Below are 16,269 nucleotides of genomic sequence, written 5' to 3'. Positions count from 1 at the left end.
TCCCTTTGTACACATCATCAGAGGGGGATAGCCACGCCCATTAGTGACAATCTCTCTCTCAATAGCATAGAACGTTAGTCTTGTTTTTAAATCTTCCACTATGCTGAAACATAGGTGTTTGTAGAGCTGCCCTCTTTCGAAAAGAGCTTAATCTCATTTAAATTTAAAGCGACAGTCACCAAGATGGCACAATTAGGATTAAAACCTAAAAGGGGCTGATTCAAAGAGTTATAAAGCATTATTTGTGGGGTATTTTGAGCTGAAACATCACATGGACACTCTATAGACATCAGAGATTTAAAAATTTTTAAATTGTAGACTTTAAAATTGTAATATGGTGCATGATAGGTCACCTTTAAGATAAACATACTCATGCTAACATCTAAAAAACTTTTTGTACTGTAGATTTCACGGCTACTTTAAGTCAAAATAAAGTGTTTAGTAGCAGAAATAACACAAACTGCACATTAGCATGTCTTCATTTCATTCTTTATTCAACGTGTTGTGAGTTACAGTCTGGCTGTGTCATCATTTCCTCTGGTCTGCCGTCTCCAGCGCTATGTTGGCGTTCTCTCTGGAGCTTTTCAACAGCGCAGAAACTTTTGCTTCAGTCTACAAATCAACAAGCCACAAAATCAACCGTGAGTGCCAGAAACATTTTCTCAATTTGCTCGTTGACATTTATTGGTTCCTCAAAAGAGGTTTCATATCACTGAGCGTGTGGGTTATTAAAGCGGAAAAAACATGTGGGATATCTAATACACCATTTGGGAAGCATGACCTAGATATCGAACAGATGTCGGATATACTCACGCTGGCCCTGAATGAAGCGTCTGTGATGTCCTTCAGGTTTATAATGACGTTGAAATAAGCTCCATACACTGCTGTTTCCAAAGCTTTAGCCGCTACCTGATCATACAAGGAGTCAAGAATTCAAGTAAATGCATGCATTGCTTCAACACAGTCTAAAAACCTTAATGTTTCTGTGGGTTTCTTCTGTCAGCTATGATCTTTAGTCCTTATTTTCTATTGGATTCGGATCAGGTTATTGGTTGGGCCATTCTTCAGCTTTATTTTCTTTCTCTCAAATCACTTGAGTTTCTTTGGCTGTGTTTTGGATCCTTGTCTTGCTGAAATGTCCAACCGGGATTCATCTTCATCATCCTGATTATGTAGATGTTGAACTGAAGCAGCGAATATTAATTTACAAAAACCAAGGGCAGAGGATTGCTGAAGCAATACTCAGAGATTTCAGCTGTTGTCTGCCCAGCTAGAAATGTTTAGTTCTCTACATGTTCTGAGAATATTACCAAGCAATGTTGCATTACTGTTTCTGTGGGTAGTTTTGTTTTAGTTCCCACAAAATTCTCGTAAAAGATAGGAAAATATTTTCTAGAAACATTCTAACCACATTCACTGGTAACAATTTTAGAACGTTATATTCTAACATTCTTATAACATTATTAGTGGGTAGTTTTCTTTAAGTTCCCAGAATGGTCTTTTTAATCCGCTTGTTAAGTGTGACGTCACGCGAAGCGGCTTCTGTGTCCAAGCGCTCTATTCAACTGAATGGGGAGACTCATAAAATGGTAATAATAAACGTTTACAAAGCGATTTAATACTTTCGAAAATCCCGATCGCAGTATATATGTCCATGCCTAATATCCGATGGCCAGAAAGTGATACATTTTTTATGAATTGTTAAAATTTTGGTATTTGTTATGCAGCAAGCCCAGAGATTGTTGTGTACACTATGATTTTGATATGATATGATCACAAACACGTTACCACTTAACAAGCGAATAGTAGGAAAACATTCTCTGAATACATTCTAAATACGTTTCGAAGTAACATTGCTGCAACATTATACTCTAATGTTTCAACGTATTGTTTTATTTAACGTCCCAGAATATTCTCTTAAAACAGGGGTCCCTGCAGGGTTTAGCTCCATCTTGCCTCAACACACCTGCCTGGGTGTTTCAAGTATACCTAGTAAGACCTTGATTAGCTAGTTCATGTGTGTTTGATTAGGGTTGGAGCTAAAATCTACAGGACACCGGACCTCCAGGAACAAGTGATCCCTGTCTTCAAAAGATAAGAAAACATTCTCTAAAATAGTGTAACCACATTTGGCGATTACGTTGTTTGGGCTAGTTTTAGTTAAGTTCACAGAATTTTCTTTTAAATCAGGGGTCGCCAATCTTGGTCGTAGAGGGCCGGTGTCCCTGCAAGGTTTAGCTCCAACTTGCCTTAACATACCTGCATGGGTGTTTCAAGTATACCTAGTAAGACCTTGATTAGCTTGTTCAGGTGCATTTGATTAAGGTTGGAGCTAAAATCTGCAGTACACCGACCCTCTACGAACAAGTTTGGTGACCACTGTTTTAAAAGATAGGTAAACATTCTCTGAAACATTCTAAACCTGTTTAGTGGTACATTGTTAAAACATTATACTTTAACATAATTATAACATTTCAAGGTATTGTTTTATTTTACTTCCCAGAACATTCTCTTAAAAGACAGGTAAATGATCTCTAAAACATTCTAATCCCGCGTAATGGCACTATTGTTAAAATATTAAACTTTAACATTTTCAGCAGATTTTTTGTTCTGGTTCCCAGAAAGCCTTCTAAAAAGTGAGGACAATATTCTCTAAATATTATACATGTTTGTTTTTAACATTGTTTGTCTTCTTTTTTGTTTCCAAAATGTACAGCAACGATATAACAGACACAAAACACTCTTTATAACTTTTTAACAAATGAAATTTTACTGTAGCAATGTGAAAAAGAAAGTTTAAAGCACTGCATTTTCTTACATCTATGTGCTCATTGTATAACATGTGTAACAAGTGAAATAAATAAAAAGAAAACAATTTTAAAAATCAGGTATATTTAAAACAAGAATAATCTGCTGACACTGATACAAATTTTACTAATTAATTGTCACTTTAAATCTGTATGCTTTGCCACTATTTTTTAAACCACTAGGTTTTACTTATTTGCCTGCAATACGTTTTTAACCATGACATTTTATATATTTTAACTAGTACAGGTAAAAATTACTATGTTAATTGTCTTTCTGTCTCGTTATTAAAAAGAAATCTTGCTCTTTTAACATTTCTCTAATGTGTCTGTGAGAATGTTGTTACTTTGGTTTTTATAAAACATCGTGAAAACGTTTTCTAAGAGAACATTGTTTAATCTGGCGCCATTTCAATACTCTTACTCCCGGTTTCACAAACAAGGTTTAAGGCTAGTCAGGATTAAATTTCATGTTTGAGCTGTCTCAACTCAGAATAACTTGCGGTGAGATGTCTTAAAATATGTCAGTGTCATTTTTTTGTCTCCAGGTGCACACCAGTAATATTTTTCTAAGGCCATTTTCATAAATGTGTCTTAAATAACCTTATTTAACTAAGGCCTAGTCCTGACTTACTCTAAGCCATGTTTGTGAAACTGGGCCTTAAAATGTTTTCAAAAGATAAAATAAAATGTGCTAGCTTTGTTCAAATGTCTTATTGCTAAAACATTCTTCAAAGAACAATCCACATCTCACATCTCGATGATGTTCTTAAAACATTTCTCTAATGTGGCTGTGAGAATGTTCTTACTTTGGTTTTATGAAACAGTGTGAAAACGTTTTCTAAGAGAACATTGTTTAATTTGGTCCCTTACCAACATTTTCAAGATATTGCCAGAATGTTCTTGTTCATTGTTTTGTTTTCTTTATAACAATGACACAACCTGTAGGGAATGTTAGCTAAAGTTGAGAGAACGTTCTCTTCTAGCTGGGTGGGCGTTCACTGCCTTTCTAAACCTTCCTTTCTTCATGTGTTCAATTCTTTTTTCCTTAGTCATTTCATTTCATTACACATAACTTCAATTCTAAACTAATTAGATTTGTTTTCTTTGTATGTATGGATTACTTTAGTTGTTGCTGACATCTCGTAAAAAAAAAAAAAAAAAAAAATATATATATATATATATATATATATATATATATATATATATATATATATATATATATATATATATAAGTCAACTGCACCGAAATAAGCTGTGTTCAATACTTATTTTACCCACTGTATGTATATAACATATTTCAGATAATTCAAATATATTTATTTAAAAAGTGTAAACATTAATTTATTTAGAAAAAAAAGGTCTAGTTTAACATCTCTCACCTGAATGTCTGATTTACATGCCACATTTCCATATTTGACCATCTCTTTAATATGCGGCCAGAGTGTGTTTATTCTCTCTGCCAGAGACAGAGGAACACGAACCGCTGCTTTCAGACCCTCCTGCATGGCTTCCTCCCTCCTGACAAACAAACACAACATACAGCCAATCAGTGCTGAACTTTCATATGATTTTGACAAACAGCAGAGTTAATGTATAGCTACTGATCCATATTTGTTTTTACCAGTGTTGTGTTTAACTGAACGCTTGCATAATGTGTTTGTTTTATCAGTCAGATGCTTCTCTGCAAATATATGTCAAGTCTTTGCCAGTCTTTCTTATTTCTTAGTGGTGCATGGAGTGTTTTTACATCAACTGAACCCTTAAACTGGTTTAACAGGACACAGAATGTTCCTTCACGTATTATGTCTAGTTTGATGGATGACTTCTGTTTTGTGTAAGCACAATAGCAATGTTAAACTTTACCTTTTGATTTCATCTGTCGTGCCTTTGGGCATTTTCAGAGCAGCCTGTAATGACAGAAAAGATCTTGTCAACTACAAAGTAAATATGTTACATAAGTAAAATATTTACCAGTTAAAAAGGAATGGTTGAGCCAAAAATCAAGGATTGTTGTTTAATTGCTCTCCTTCAGGCCATCCAAGAATTATTATTTTTTTTTTGCAGTAAACATTTAAGAAAGACTTTACTTTTTTTGGAAATAGACTAATTTTACAAATCATCTGGAGTTAAACAGTTTAATTTTAATATTTTTTAAATTTATGCAGCTGATCTCTGAGTCTGGCGTGAATACTTCTAGCTTAGCTTAGCATAAATTATTGAATCGGATTAGACCATTAGCTTCGCAATCAAATTTTAAAAAGGAGTTTTGATAATTAGCTTATTCATTCATTCATTCATTTTCTTGTCGGCTCAGTCCCTTTATTAATTCGAGGTCGCCACAGCGGAATGAGGCGCCATAATTAGCTTAACATAGCATAAATCACTGAATCAGATTAGATCATTAGCAGCTCAATCAAAAAATATTTAAAAAGAGTTTCGATAATTAGCTTTGCATAATTCAATGACTCAGATTGGACCAATATCATCTCAATAAAACATTTTAAAAAAAAAAGAGATTTGATAGTTAGCTTAGCTTAGCATAAATCATTGAATCGTATTGAACTATTAGCATCTCAATCAATTTTTTTAAAAAGAGTTTTGATAATTAGTTTAGCTTAGCAAAAATCATTGTATCAGATTGACCATTTGTATCTCAATCAAAATTTTCAAAAAAAGTTTTGTTAAATAGCTTAGCTTAACATAAATCTATGCAACAGATAAGACCATTAGCATCTCAATCAAAAAAATGTCAAAAGTTTTGATAGTTAGCTTAGCTTAGCATAAATCATTGAATCGGATTCGACCGTTAGCATCTCAATCAAAAATTTCCAAAAAGAGTTTTGATAATTATCTTAGCTTAGCATAAACATAGACCATTAGTCCATAAGCATAGACCATTAGTATTTCAATGAATTTTTTTTAAAGAGTTTCGATAGTTAGCATATCTTTGCAGAGATAATTGAATCGGATCAGAACATTAGCATCTCAATAAAAAAATTCAAAAAAAGTTTCAATAATTAGCTTAGCTTAAATCATTGCATCGGATTAGACCATTAGCATCTCAATCAAACATTTAAAAAGAGTTTCCTTAGCATAAGTCATTCCATTAAATTAGATCAGTAGCATCTTAATCAAAAACTTCAGAAAAAAGCTTTGATAATTAGCTTAGCTTAGCATAAACTGTTTAGTACTATATATATATATATATATATATATATATATATATATATATATATATATATATATATATATATATATTTTTTTTTTTTTTTTTTTTTTTTTTTTGGAATGACTCTCAAGACTTACATTTTAGTAATCATCAAAGATTAGAGTTTCAGCTCAAAATATCGATGATTGATCTTCCAAATAAGTAATCTTGGATAGTCTGACAGTACATTAAAATTTTTCAGAATATGTTGTTTATATGCGATTGTGTACCATGTAGCTGTTAAAGGCAGTTGAATCCGCGTCCACTTTTAATAATAAGTCGTTCATGGCTTCATGAAAAGGAGGGATGAGTTTCCTCATCTCCCCATCCAGAGACTCAAACTGTCTCTTTCCGTACGTCATCTGACCGACCATACAGCCCAGAGCTGCTCCCTTACAATCACACAGATAAAGACAGCATCACACATATACAGCGCATGCATTCATCACCGTTCAAAGATTGCAAATGATATTTACTTTTATAAAATGCATTGCAATATGTATAATGTAGGAATATATTAACTGTTTCAGTGTATAAAGTTTTTATATTTTGTAAACATAAATCAGTATATAAAAGCAGTATATTTTGTGATTAATCTATATCTGTTTTCAAATTATTAAAAAAATAGACACCACAAAAAAATGTAGTATTTCCACACACAAAAAATTGTTTTATGAAGCTATTAAAAAGTAATTGGTTCTGTACTTTTTCCCCAGTTTACACCTAAAAACTGTATTGTGAAAAACGAAATGAATTGTAAACAAAAATATTCAACCCCCCAAAAAGGTCATTTAAAAATAAAATATTCATTATATATTCTAAATAATTTTTTAGAATATACCTTACAACTATAACATTGTTTTACCATAGCAGCAATTGCAGCAGAAACAGACCCCCCACCAGGAGCCGCTGTTCTGGCCCCGACGCTGTGAACAAACTTCTGCAGAGACAGAGACACGAGCCGGCCATCGTCCTGATTGTTTTGAACCATATACCTAGACTCAAAATCAACCAGTTAGACAGAGTTCTCCTGTTAGACATCAATCAGAAAAACTCTGACAATATTTCATTAACACATATTCAGATATTTTATGCTTTAGGACTTACTCTATAATTCTCTCCTTTGGATCAAAAGGCCCCAAAGAGTCGAGTCCTAGTTTGCTGATAACCTGACAAAACAATAATGTTAACAGATGTGGGGAAGGTTTAGTTAGCATGTTTAATTTATGCTCTTTGGATTTGGCACTGCTTAATTTCCTTTCCTCTGTAAGGTTTATTACAATTTGCTTCTTTTATTCTTATTTTTTCTTTCTTATCTCTATCATTGTAAATCAAGCAAACCACTTTTTGCCACGTCATAGCAGCTACTGACTTAGGGCAATTTTAAAAAATTGGGTTGTCATAATTATGTTTAGCCCTTTTCATCCTCCGAGCCACACACGGTGTAACAAGAAAGAAATAAGACCTTTTGATTTACTGTATCGAATATTTGACAGTTAAAGTAATAGTTTACCTAAAAATAAAAATTCTATTAATAATTACTTGCTTCTAATTTAAGATATTACGTAAATTAAAATGTTTTGTGAACTGAATTTTGAGTGCTCCCTTATCCTCCATAGACAACAATGGTCCTGAGAAGTCCAGAAAAATGGCAAAAAAAACATCCTGAAAAACAGACCAAGTGTGTTAGGTGATTCAACTGAAATATTATCAAGTGACAATATTTTTTTTCATGCAAACTTAAAGTAAAAATAAAAATTTTATTTGACAGCTTCTGTCTTTTCAGTGTCAGTATATTGCGCACATTAAGCAGTGATACATATTGAGCACTGTGCAGTGACGTATACAATTTATGTGCACACAAACATATTCCCAGAGCTTGATAATATTCTGATTGAACCAATGAAGATGAATGGACTGTTTTGAGGATGTTTTGGGGCATTTTTGAACTTCTCTAGACCAGGGGTGTCCAAACTCGGTTATGGAGGGCCGGTGTCCTGCTGAGTAGCTCCAACTTCCTTTAACACACCTGCCTAGAGGTTTCTAGTATACCTAGAAAGAGTAGATTAGCTGATTCAGGTGTGTTTAATTGGGGTTGGAACTAAAATATGCAGGACACCGGCCCTCCAGGACCGAGTTTGGACACCCCTGCTCAAGACCATTATTGTCAATGGAGGATGAGGGAGCTCTCAAAGTTCATAAAAATAAGCTGAAATCACACAATTCTTGAGAGTTTTTTTGTGTGTTTGTTTATTTTATTTTATTTTTTTATGTTCAATTCACTTAAATTATTACTATAATTAGTACTATAATAATAATAATTATTATTATTATTATAAACAAGTTAACTTAATTCCGTCATGTTACATACAAATGAATTGTGTGGAACCCAGCATTTTTTTTATTTTCTGTGTGAACTTACCCTTTAATTTGAACTCACCAGTCGTATTTTGTGCTCCTCTTCCACAACAAACAGCTTTTCTCTTTTAATGTAGAAGTCAGCGCAATCCAGCATGGCCTTCAGCGGGATCAGACCAACAATCTGAGATCCCACCACTGGAAGGTTCAAGTCCTGCACATGAACAGACATCCTGTTGATCAATCTGACTCTGTTTCTTCTCCTCAGTGTCAGTATATTGCGCACATTCATGATCACATTCAAATATGCATATGCTTTACATCATTGTTTCTATGTTTGTTTATACTACTACTAGTATCATTCATAGCACTTAATTTTTGCATCTCGTGTTTAAATACACAATGAACAGCAGCTACGCTAATTATTTTCTTTATTCTCCATTTCCACCTGAGGATCCTCATCCTGAGGCCTCTAGAGATTGTGCAGGGCCATTGATGCGATCAAAGACCTGTGAAGAAATGATGCCAAGGTATCCATAATGCTAGACCAGGCTGTATCCTGAGCAGATGCTGCGGCAATCATGGAGGAGCAGGGAGCATGAGACTGATTCCTGATATGCCAATTCAGATTTGAAGTTGACTCACCTTGGCGTCTCTACAGATCTCTTCATACACCGTGTGCATTGGCGTCAGCTCAAAGTCCAGGATATTAGTGGACACTTGCGCCAGATTGGACTCTTCCAGGTACCATCCCATCCCTTGAACTTTCTTGAGAAGCCCGGGCTATACTCCAGCAACATTCAGAAACACTTTCATTGAATCATCAGGGATCAGAACATAGGGAAAACCCTCAAGGAAGTGATATGTATAATTAGGTCAGATTGCCTTGATTCTTAAGTTCTAGATTTGACACGCAGTGAAAACCGAAACCAATACAGTGACGTCAGACAAAGACATACTTGATCTTTACTGCGGCCCTGTTCTCTGATGTCCAATGCGATTCTGTGAGCCTGTTCCTTCGTGCTCAGCAGATTCACGTTATAGGCGACAAGGAACTTTCGGGCACCGGTGACTGTTGCTCCCCATGAGGGGACAAAGGTGGCTGGGCCGAATTCAGGAGCCCATTCACTCTTTTTCAACTGAGGGACAAAGAACAAAAGAGGTGTTAACATATTTCTTTGTTCCTCAGAAATTAGGCCTCATAATGTAAATGATATCCATTAATTTACATGTTCTGTATATTTTTATTAACAGTTATTTATTTATTTTTTTTATTCATGGGTAAAATTATATTATCGGACCATTATTCTCTGCTCTGTTGACATTTGATGTTGAAAATTTAATCGTGCAGTTTAGCAAAGTGACTTTTTTTTTAGAGATTTTAGTAGTTTGAAACAATATATTGTATAATAAATTATTCATAGATGATCACATCAGTTTATTAGCAGGTTTTTGTATTGTAATTTGCAATACCAACTAGACATGGGATGATAACTGTTTTCAAGGTATACCGCGGTTTGGACGGTTCAGTCAAGGTTTTAAAATCGTCAAAATTGTCTGCTATACCGTAATATATTTTAATATAATAACACATTTTTATTTACTTTTTATAGTAAAATAGTATCTCCAGCAGAAAAGATATCCAAGATGACGTTTTAATTTGTAAAAAAAAATCTGTTTTTGAAACTAATGAAGACAATCGTTTATTTGAATTATTTAGCCTAATTGGTTTACTGTTCCGAAATATTATAAATGTTTCCTAAAATAACAGGAAAAAAGTGTTTGTTTTTTTACCCAGATATTCAAAAAAGAATATATTTTAGAGCAGTAATCAAAATACAGCAAAACTGTGAAACCGTGATATTTTTATCCAAGGTTATCATACCTTCAGAATCAGAACAGCAACCCAGGAAATTTATCACTTCAAACTATTAAAAATATCAATAAAAGAAAACTTTTTGAAACTTTTTGAAACTTTTCAACGTTAAAAGTTGTTGGAGGAAAGACTAAGGTCCCAAAATACAATTCATAAATCACATGAAACATGGAAAACAGGAATCGCAAGACATGAAAAATTGTTAATTCACTAATATTTTTTTCTTCACAGTGCAGGTCTGTTAAATTAATCACTGCTTAGTCCTAAGTTATTTTACAGGAGTAAAAACACATTTTTTTATATATATTTTATGAGCTATTTATACACCGGGGGAAATAAGTATTGAACATGTCATGTTTTTTTTCCTGGGAATAATATTTTTTAAAGGAGCTGTTGATGTGGAATTGAATCAAACTTTGGTAAAAACCCAAACAATACAAACATAAAAATAAAAAATAAAAATCTGAAAAATTATTTCTGTAATGACAAAGGAATGACACAAGGAGAAAGTACTGAACTACTGAAATGTATATAAAAGGCTTTTTTTGGTGATGGCAGCTTAAAGACGTTTCTCTTATGTACAATGAAGTCACACAAATTGCTCAGGTGTGAGTTTTTCAAAGACTTCAACAGAGTTTGAAAATCTTGATAGTTCTGTGGGTCTCGTTTATCAAATCTGATTTTTAATTTGTATTTTATATTGGATTCAGGTCAGGTTATTGGCCGAGCCATTCTACAGCTTGATTTTCTTTTTCTGAAAGCATTTGAGAGTTTCCTTGGCTGTGTTTTGGATCATTGTCTTGCTGAAATTTCCACTCTGGTTTCACCTTTATCATCTTAATAATGTAGATGTTGCACTGAAGCAGCGAACATTAATTTACAATCACGAAGAGCAGAGGGTTGCTGAATAACTCCTGGGAGATTTCAGCAGCTGTCTGGGCTTTCACTGCCATTCTACACCTCCCTTTTTTCATGTGTTCAATACTTTTCCCCTGTGTCATTTTATTTTATTAACATAAGTTCGTTTTTACCCTAATTAGATTTGTTTTCTTTGCATATATGGATTTCTTTGGTTGTTAACATCTGGTCAACAGCACCTTTAAAAATATATTTTCTGAGGAAAATGGTGACGTGTTCAATACTTATTTTCCCCGCTATATAAGAGCTATTTATATTTATATGATAAGTTTATTCTCAGTTAGGTTATTGACAAAGAGTACTCACCCAAATTTGGGGATACTTTTAGATGCTCCCAGTTATAGGTGTTAAGCCCAATTAATAATTCTGTGTCAGGTAAACCGCAATACCCTCATTCACTATTCCTGTCACGATCATCAGCTATACAGCCTGTGCAGATCGCTGGTAAACACCCAGTATTGCATGGAACTACAAATCTGCCATTAAATGGACTACAAGATCCAGTCATGCACCACGCACACACCTGGCCTAGATCCCCATGACTGCAGACAGACACAGCTGAAGCTACTTATGAACTGATTACTAGGACTATTTATACAGCACCCACACACTTCAGAGCTGAGTCTTGTTGAACAGTTTGTGAACATTACGACGTGTTTTCCTTGCCTTGTCTTGCCGTGTTTTTGACCCTCGCTTTGTTTTGTTTGTTTACGTTGTCTGCTGCCTGCCTGTACTGACCTGTCTATTGACTGGGATTCTGGATTTGCCTACATACATCTGTTTGCCCCAGTGTTGACTGTTGCTTGCCTAACCATCTCTATATAATAAACCCTGCATTTGGATCCACACCTGCGTAGTCAGTGTCCCAATTCACATTACAATTCCCCACATTAGTCCACTAATAAAGTCCACTTAAAGGAGTACAAAGAAAACAAACAAGTGAATACAAACACTGAACGGATTGTCATTTTTGTGCGTCGAGGATGGATAAATCCTTAAGATGGATTAGATTTTCAAGTTCTTATTCAGGCACTGATAGTTTTTAACACTTAATAATGTAATGAAACAAAGTATTTTTGATCTCTGTCATGTATACAGATGTTACTTTAATTAAATAATGTTTTATTTTGAAACTTACACCAAATAGGATTCTGCTGTAGATGCCTTCTTGTGGTCAGAAGCGGGTTGTGTATAAATTTTTGGTGATGTTTTGTGGGACTGCTTGAGTACACTTCAAAATGTCCACTGTGGTTTCAGACACTACTACATAGTGCACTATTTAAGGGTATAGGGGCGATATTGGATACAACCAATAAGTATCCGGCGAGCCAACCACTTGCACTTGACACGTGAGAATAAACGAGACTTAAGAAGTATAATTTCAGAAATAACGTGACTTGAGATTTGACCTTATCTGGTAATGCCTCATATTCTCCTGCACGGACGGACGGAAGTGACCTTCTGCTCTCTTTTCTAGCTGCCTCTCCATAAAGATAGACTGCAAGACAAGAAGGGGGGTTAAAGGGATAGTTCACTCAAAAATTAACAATCTGTCCTCCACTTGATCCAGATTATTTTTTTCTGTTGAACGCAAAAGAAGATATTTCGAAGAATGTTGGAAACTAGTAGCTCATACAAACCCACCTGGCACATGCAGCATGTCTGCCAACCTCTGGCCAAATTCATTGGCACACTGTACACACTCCTCCATGGTGACGTTCTGCACTGGTATGAAGGGACACACGTCCATCGCACCTGTCCGAGGATGTTCCCCTGTTCAACAAAATAACTTCATTACCATAAAAACTCATTTGGAGTCTAATACTGTAACACATGCTACATCTCCTCAGTTTGTACCTGAGTGTTTGGTCATGTCTATAAGTTTAAAAGCGACACGGGCCGCGTTCAGAGCCCCCTCGATTACAGTCGTGGGAGAGCCCACAAAAGTGTACACAGTCCTGTTGGTTGATGATCCCGGATCAACATCCAGTAAACTGCAGCCCTCGGTGGCAGAGATGGCATTAGCTATGGCGTCAATAACCTGGATTTAATACATATGAACAAGATTTAAAAGCTCAGTAGGCTACATCAGTGCCTTTTGTGTGATCAAACATAAACACAACATTTGAGAAGAATCTAAAATTGGATTAGATTGAGTACATTGATTCAAAGTTGACATGAAATCAAAATGTTCTCTTCTTATTTTATGTATATTATAAACGTATATTATGTACATGTATAAATCTGTGCACTTCATTATTTTGTACAAATTAAATTACCCTCATAATCTTTAATCCAACACTATGACCTTCCCAACCCCTCAAAACGACTTTTCTTCACTTCTGGTCACATGGAATACCTTTAGGGCGGAGCTATCAGTCTTTTGGGGCGGGACTATCAGTCCTTTTGGGCAGGGCTATCATTCGTTTGGGGTGGAGATATCAGTCATTTAAGCCTGGTTTATACTTCTGCTTCAAGTGATTGGCGTGACCCACTTCTCCGCGCTGGTTGTGTTCCTCTGCAATAGCACTTCCGAAACACAAGCTGGCAGTAGGTGTTCATGTTCCTCTGTGTCGAGTTTCTTCGCTGGTGTTTTGTTTTATTCTAAACGCTACCTTAATGTACAAGTGGCTCAAACTCGCTCATTCAGAGGCGGAAACTGGTGGACGTGCAACAACTTTAATCATAAGGTAAACACAGAACAACAGTTTTCATCCAGAGCTCCTTCACGGGACTCGACACTTGTAAACACTTGCTGCATCGGGCTTGCACGGCTCTCACCCCCACTCACACTCGTCAGTGCTACCAAGCGGACCAATGACAGAGCTTGCGCTATGCGTTACATTTTTTGGGAGGCACACGTCAGCGTTGCCAACGGCGATGGCTATGCATCCACGCACCTGTGTTTGACAAAGAAGTATAATTCATCCTTTAGGATGGGCTATCAGATCAGTCATTTAGGGCGGGACAATCAGTCCTTTGGAGTGGGAATACCAATCATTTGGGGTGGGGATATCAGTTATTTAGAGCACTGATATCAGTCTTATTGGGTGGGGCTATCAGTCTTTTGTGGTCGAGATATCAGTAATATAAGGTGGGCTACCAGATCAGTCATTTAGAGCAGGACTATCAGTCCTTGGGGGAGCTATCATTCATTTTAGGGGAGGCTATGAGTCATTTAGGGTGGGGCTATACCGAGTGTTTTTTGCCTCATATCTGTGGCTTAAATTTATCTTGATCCGACATCTGTAAAATTGAGCTCTGCCACGTAATTATCAGGCATCTGAAAACCAGAGGGTCCTGACGGTGATTCCTGTGGACAGTAATTCTCAAAAACTTCTTCCTCCATTTTGTTAGTAACGGCTATCTTCCTATGATCCAATCAGTTCCCAAAGGACAAAATCATTTACTGTGTACATCATGGTAATGGAAAAAAAACAATCTTAACATCCTCAACAATTTTAACGTAGTAAATCTGAGTTTTAAAAGTCATTTATTCACAAAACCTGTTGTAAGGTTTAAGATACCTCAGACACTTTGATGTCTCCACATAAGGACAATACAAACACTGGGTGTAAACACACAGTCAGATATTTGCCTCCACACCACATGGAGTGAAAGTGCGGGAAAGCTTGTTTCCTCCTATCCTTTGTTTACATTTGATATTACTCCCTTCCTCTCCACTAAATGAAGATTTTTGCTTATCCTAGTTGTACTTTTTTGTTGTTTGTATGTTTTAGTTCTGAGAGAAAATCTTGCTAACTCGTAGCACTAGCATAGCATTTCATTTAACATTAATTGACAATTCATCCGATTACTTGAGCTAAAAATATTCAAACAACTATAAATTATATGATTCGGATGTTAAAATAAACCAAAAACTGACCTCTAAGATCTACTACAACACAGATGACTCTAAACAGGAAGCAGCCAGGTTTGTCACCTTTTCTGTTGTGATCTGCACTATTTGCAGCATGTTTCTGTATTTGCATGTATTGAAAAGTGATGTTTTCTCAGTTTGTTAGTGTTTTTCTAGTTGCATGTTTTCCAAACGCAGTACATTTGCAAGTCCTGAAGGCTGAATATTTAAAATTGGCTGAAAATTCACCCAAAAATGAAAATTCAGTTTATTCATTTTTTCTTCCTCTAAAACTTCCTGTTTGAATTTCATTCTTCTGTTGAACACAAAGGAAGATATTTTGAAGAATACTGGAAAAAAAAAACTAATGTTCATGGTATTGTTTTATTAAAGTGTGTTTTCCCAACATTCTTCAGAATATTTTATTTTGTGTTCAACAGAAGAAGGAAATTCATAAAAAGTTCCCACTTTATAAGTGGCCTTAACTTCTAGGCACTTACATCAAAAAATAAATACAATGTACTTACTTTGTTTATAGTATATTGACGTGGGATACAGATCACGTTCTGGACAGGTTTGGTAGTATGGCTAGGTTTAGTGATAGGTTAAGGTGTAACAGTATAATTTAAAATTTAATTACAGATGTAATAGTTTTTTAATCAATTTTAAGTACATTGTAAAAACATGTATTTACACAATAAGTACACTGTAACAAATGATTAATTTCAGTGTAAGTCCATATTAGTAAAGACAACTTAATATAAAGTGGAACCGAAAAACACTTGAGTGTGTGTAAATATTACATTTTTGAGGGAACTATGCTTTTAAAATGCACAACATCACAATATATGCATTTGCTGTTTACACAGTGACAATAATGATATGAAATATATGACAAAATATGATATCTTTGTTGTTTTAACCAGTATATTTTCCTCAACACTGTTGTTGTTTATATTAATGGCCAATTAGTTTTGTCAGTTGTGCAAATATACAGTACATCAATGTTAATCTTACCTCCTTGTTACGTCCCTCTGAGAAATTAGGTACACACTCCACCAGTTTAGCCATGACTGCAAGAGCTTTCCTCACACACACTTCAATACTGACCCTAAAGTTGAACTTTTAAAGCGGGCGGCATGCATGTGTTTTGAATAATTAACCCGTCTCTTGGACTGGATTCAGGTCATTTAATGATTCCCCTGTCTTCACAGATAAACGCTTTTGGAGAGGGGTCGCCGTC

At 35.2% G+C, this 16,269-nt stretch overlaps 1 protein-coding gene across 1 annotated transcript; it reads right to left on the bottom strand.

The window, feature by feature from the left end:
- Positions 1 to 474: 474 nt before the first annotated feature.
- Positions 475 to 16,127, bottom strand: ftcd (formimidoyltransferase cyclodeaminase). Its single transcript, NM_201077.2, has 14 exons — positions 16,044 to 16,127; positions 13,025 to 13,208; positions 12,812 to 12,940; positions 12,577 to 12,665; positions 9,333 to 9,512; positions 9,019 to 9,156; positions 8,456 to 8,587; positions 7,123 to 7,184; positions 6,881 to 7,010; positions 6,246 to 6,407; positions 4,671 to 4,714; positions 4,187 to 4,325; positions 814 to 909; positions 475 to 612 (listed from the first exon to the last, which is right to left on the bottom strand). The coding sequence occupies exons 1-14, from the start codon at positions 16,095 to 16,097 to the stop codon at positions 529 to 531; spliced, it is 1,623 nt and encodes a 540-aa protein (NP_957371.2). The 5' UTR covers positions 16,098 to 16,127; the 3' UTR covers positions 475 to 528.
- Between the last annotated feature and the right edge of the window lie 142 nt (positions 16,128 to 16,269).

Source organism: Danio rerio, chromosome 22 (genome assembly GCF_049306965.1).
Source record: "Danio rerio strain Tuebingen ecotype United States chromosome 22, GRCz12tu, whole genome shotgun sequence".
In the NCBI taxonomy this organism is placed as follows: domain Eukaryota; kingdom Metazoa; phylum Chordata; class Actinopteri; order Cypriniformes; family Danionidae; genus Danio; species Danio rerio.
Note: the sequence above shows the minus strand (reverse complement) of the source record. Positions and strands in the feature narration are given on the sequence as shown.

Excerpts from the sequence above, each read along its gene's own strand:
- ftcd (NM_201077.2), bottom strand. The coding sequence starts at position 16,097 with ATGGCTAAACTGGTGGAGTGTGTACCTAATTTCTCAGAGGGACGTAAC. Across the intron at positions 8,588-9,018 it reads AGATCTGTAGAGACGCCAAG|GACTTGAACCTTCCAGTGGT; the intron begins GTGAGTCAACTT and ends GTTCATGTGCAG. Across the intron at positions 7,011-7,122 it reads CCAAAGGAGAGAATTATAGA|GTATATGGTTCAAAACAATC; the intron begins GTAAGTCCTAAA and ends TTTTGAGTCTAG.